Below are 3,861 nucleotides of genomic sequence, written 5' to 3'. Positions count from 1 at the left end.
TCAGAGTCTCTCTCTCTGACTCACACACCTAACTTCATCAAGATTCAATTTTGACGCTTACCCTCTTTTTCTTTCCTTATATATAGTATTTTAGCACTAAACTCTTTTCCTCTCTTTCAACCTTTATTGGCTAGGGTTTTTCCACGGTTCCCTTTCTCCCCCAATTTCCAGCACCGACTGTAAGAATCTTAATCACTCTTTATCCTTTTTAATTCAATATTGATTTTTAATGGAATTGAGTTTTATTTTAGTTACAAGCACGGTTTTTATTGGATTTTTGAATGAACTCAGCTATGGATTGATTTTATTTGATTTTCTGTTTAATCTTTAGGTCTTTGAATAATTGGGAAGGGATTTAAGTTCTGCGTTTCAAGCGTTGATGTGCTGGGAGTTATGAGATTGTGTTTTGCTTGTGGTGAAGGGAACCATTCTTTTGAACCTGAATACTTGTGTTTATAAGATGCCATCCAATAATTACTTTTCAAAGCTAAGTTCAATTGTGCAGAAGAAGGGTGGAATCAAGTGCTGTTCTGAGGTTCTGATTGGGCAAGGGAGATTGTGGTTTGGTTTGGATTCAAGGCTTTTCCATTCTATGAATTTCTCATCCTGTATGGACCTTAACCGAATTGGTGGTGTTGGATTGACTTCAAGTTCAGAACTAGGAAGGAGAACCTTGTCTGTAGCCGACACGTTGTCGCGTACAGTTTCGACTCCATCCATATCAGGGCCTTCATTTCAGGTCTGTGGATACCACATTGGTCGTTCACTTTCTAGACCTGAGCAGTTTTCGGCCGCCACGAAACCTCAGAGTAAAACTATGGCTAGTCCCTTGCCCAGAGCTATGTTTGGAGAATGCTATTTAGATAACCCAAATTTGAAGTGTGGTTGCCGATCACCGTCGATAAAGAATAGGAGTAATATCGGTTTAAGCAAGAGTTTGGCCAATGGGAAAAAAGTCATGATGAGTTTGGAAAATAATCATCGGCCAGATAATTCAGTGATTTATGGATATTTTGTTTACAGTGCTGCAAAGACATGGTTCAGTTCTCATGCTTACACAGAGCCTTGGTCTAAAGGTTTTCATAGCTCGCTGGCATCATCTTCCTCGGTTGGGCCTGCTCATGATGTACATTTTGACTCCTCCTGGGAAGAGCAGCTAGCAAATTCTGCAGAGTCAGCTGAACAGTAAGTTGTTTGCTTTATTATTCATTAGTATAATAATAAAACATATAATGCGTGTGAAGCAATATAATTCTATCCAAAGAGTGATTATGTCTGTATAAGGATTAAAGAGTGAAAGTTTTGATGATACATATTTGATTAGTGTTATTTTTATAATATGTAGCAGTTATGGTTTGATACCATGTTTACATAATAAGGCTCAAGATGCTTATTTAGCCTTAAAATTTAAAGCACTGAATAGCGAGATTTGTTTCTCTAATAACCATGAAAATATTATTTAGTTGGATTTTGATCTGCAACTATGAATCTACTCACATGATAAGGAATCCTACCTTGTAATCATTCCTTGCTGGTTATCTTGATAGGTTTGCCATATCAAGTGGTGAAAAATATATTCCGGATTTATAATATTAATTGCTAATATAACGTGATTGGATGATGACTGCAGGAAAAACCCTGTGTGCCAAAACCTCAAGTTAGTATCAGGATCATGCTACTTGCCTCATCCCGATAAAGAAGAAACTGGTGGAGAAGATGCCCATTTTATATGTTCACAGGAACATGCAATTGGTGTGGCCGATGGTGTTGGTGGCTGGGCAGATAGTGGTGTTAATGCCGGATTTTACTCTCGTGAACTCATGTCCCATTCGGTAGATGCTATTCAGGAGGAGCCTAAAGGTTCAATTGACCCTGCTAGGGTGCTGGAGAAAGCACACTCAATTACAAAAGCTATGGGTTCCTCTACAGCATGCATCATCGCACTTACTGACCAGGTTACCTTCATGTTCATGCTGTACTTTTTGAATTTGGAACAATACAAGTGCTTCAATTCTGTTTCGTTGACTTATATTGCTCTAAACATTGGAAAATGCTAATAGATTATTAATGGTGCTACCTTTGATCATTATTAAAAACTAGATCTTCCTAACAATAAAGAAAAGTTTAAAAGGGAGGCTCTACTTTAATGTTCTAAATATAATTTGTTTGGCATTAGACTCTGCATAGCATGAGATGATGTATATGAAGCTCAATTAACAAAGATGGTGCTAACTTGTTTGTACTTTTGATTTTGAACTCTCAAAAAAGGAAGTTTCTGATAATTGTTCTGGGACTTTGCCATCCCTTCTGCTTTACTTGGTATTTTATCCTTCATTCTTTCATCACCATATATTCATGCGTTACATTTGTGTCACAGGGTCTTAATGCTATTAATGTGGGAGATAGCGGGTTTATGGTGATCCGTGATGGGTGCACTGTATTCCGATCCCCTGTGCAGCAACATGGCTTCAATTTCACCTATCAGCTTGGTACTAATGGTGATTTACCTAGTTCTGGTCAGGTATGTTTCTATCGTGGACTTGACACTTTCGAGTTGGGACAACTTTTGTTAGTGAAATATCATTTCATTCACTCTTCGTGGATTAAATTAGTTCTAATGCCTTTCTTTGAATGATGTGTTCAATTTAGATTGTATTTTTGCAATTTTCGCAACTTCTAAGACAATATATCACTGCCATTTTCTTCCTATAAACTTGTACTCTTAAGATTTTAAATTTTTGGTTGGTGTCTATATTTGCTGTGGTAATCCGCAAATTGAATTAAAATCTTTCAGCTTTTTCTGTGTTTGGCTCTATGCATCTGGTTCTGTTATTTGTAGAATACTTATATGGGTTGACTTGATCTTAGGTTTTCACAATTGCTGTTGCTCCTGGAGATGTCATCGTCGCCGGTACAGATGGTCTGTTCGATAACTTATACAACAACGAGATTACGGCGGTCGTGGTTCACGCTGTAAGAGCTGGATTTGGTCCGCAGGTGACAGCCCAGAAGATAGCTGCGTTGGCGCGTCAACGAGCGTTAGACAAAAACAGGCAGACCCCTTTCTCGACTGCGGCTCAAGATGCCGGAATTCGTTACTATGGCGGCAAGCTTGATGATACTACAGTTGTAGTTTCATATATTACTGGCACAAAGAATGCATAAATTTTCATTTTGATGTGTCCCCCTTCCCGTTATAGGCTGTATATATTAGCCATTTTGTCCTGGTGGTGACTTAATTGTGATTATAGGATTGTAGTTAGAATTTAGAAACATATCGTAGTGAAGTTCTGTTGAGATACTCCCATTGAATTTGAAGTTTCTATTGGTTCTATTTATTATCCCAAGTTTTAATAATTGCTTCAGTGTGAGAACTGAAAAAAGATTATTATGTAGCTCCAATTTGAGAGTGAAAGTAATTTTTTATTTTGGTGAATGATTTTCTGAATCTACTTTAATTTGTTGAGTTAGTTTGTGATACTTCGAGTACCCTTAGATATGCATGCATGCATGCTTGCTTAGGCAATTTATAATCATTTGTATTATAATACTGTTTTATTAAAGAAACTCAATTCTTTTTGAAATTCTTCGTTCTCACATTAATAGTAAAAATCAATCTCAAATTTTGCACTAATACTAATTATTTTTTTATATTTTATTTTGTATATGAATTAATACTAGTTAATAAATATGAAAGATAGTTTAATGTTGTTGGGTAAAATTTTGTTTAAGTTGATAGTTAAGAGTTATTCAATAATAATTTAATCAACCCTGTAATATGAGAAATGATAGGAGATTATTAGAATTTATTATTTTTGGTCATTAATTAATTATCAATTTAATTTCTTAATTTAATTTTAT

General features: G+C 35.9%; 1 protein-coding gene across 1 annotated transcript; it reads left to right on the top strand.

Annotated features, from left to right (window-relative positions):
• Positions 1-3,439, top strand: LOC107605737 (probable protein phosphatase 2C 55). Its single transcript, XM_016307706.1, has 5 exons — positions 1-179; positions 332-1,185; positions 1,631-1,955; positions 2,378-2,521; positions 2,869-3,439. Exons 2-5 carry the CDS (start codon positions 461-463, stop codon positions 3,163-3,165), a joined length of 1,491 nt encoding a protein of 496 aa, XP_016163192.1. The 5' UTR covers positions 1-179; positions 332-460; the 3' UTR covers positions 3,166-3,439.

Source organism: Arachis ipaensis, chromosome B06 (assembly GCF_000816755.2).
Source record: "Arachis ipaensis cultivar K30076 chromosome B06, Araip1.1, whole genome shotgun sequence".
Lineage (NCBI taxonomy): Eukaryota > Viridiplantae > Streptophyta > Magnoliopsida > Fabales > Fabaceae > Arachis > Arachis ipaensis.
Note: the sequence above shows the minus strand (reverse complement) of the source record. Positions and strands in the feature narration are given on the sequence as shown.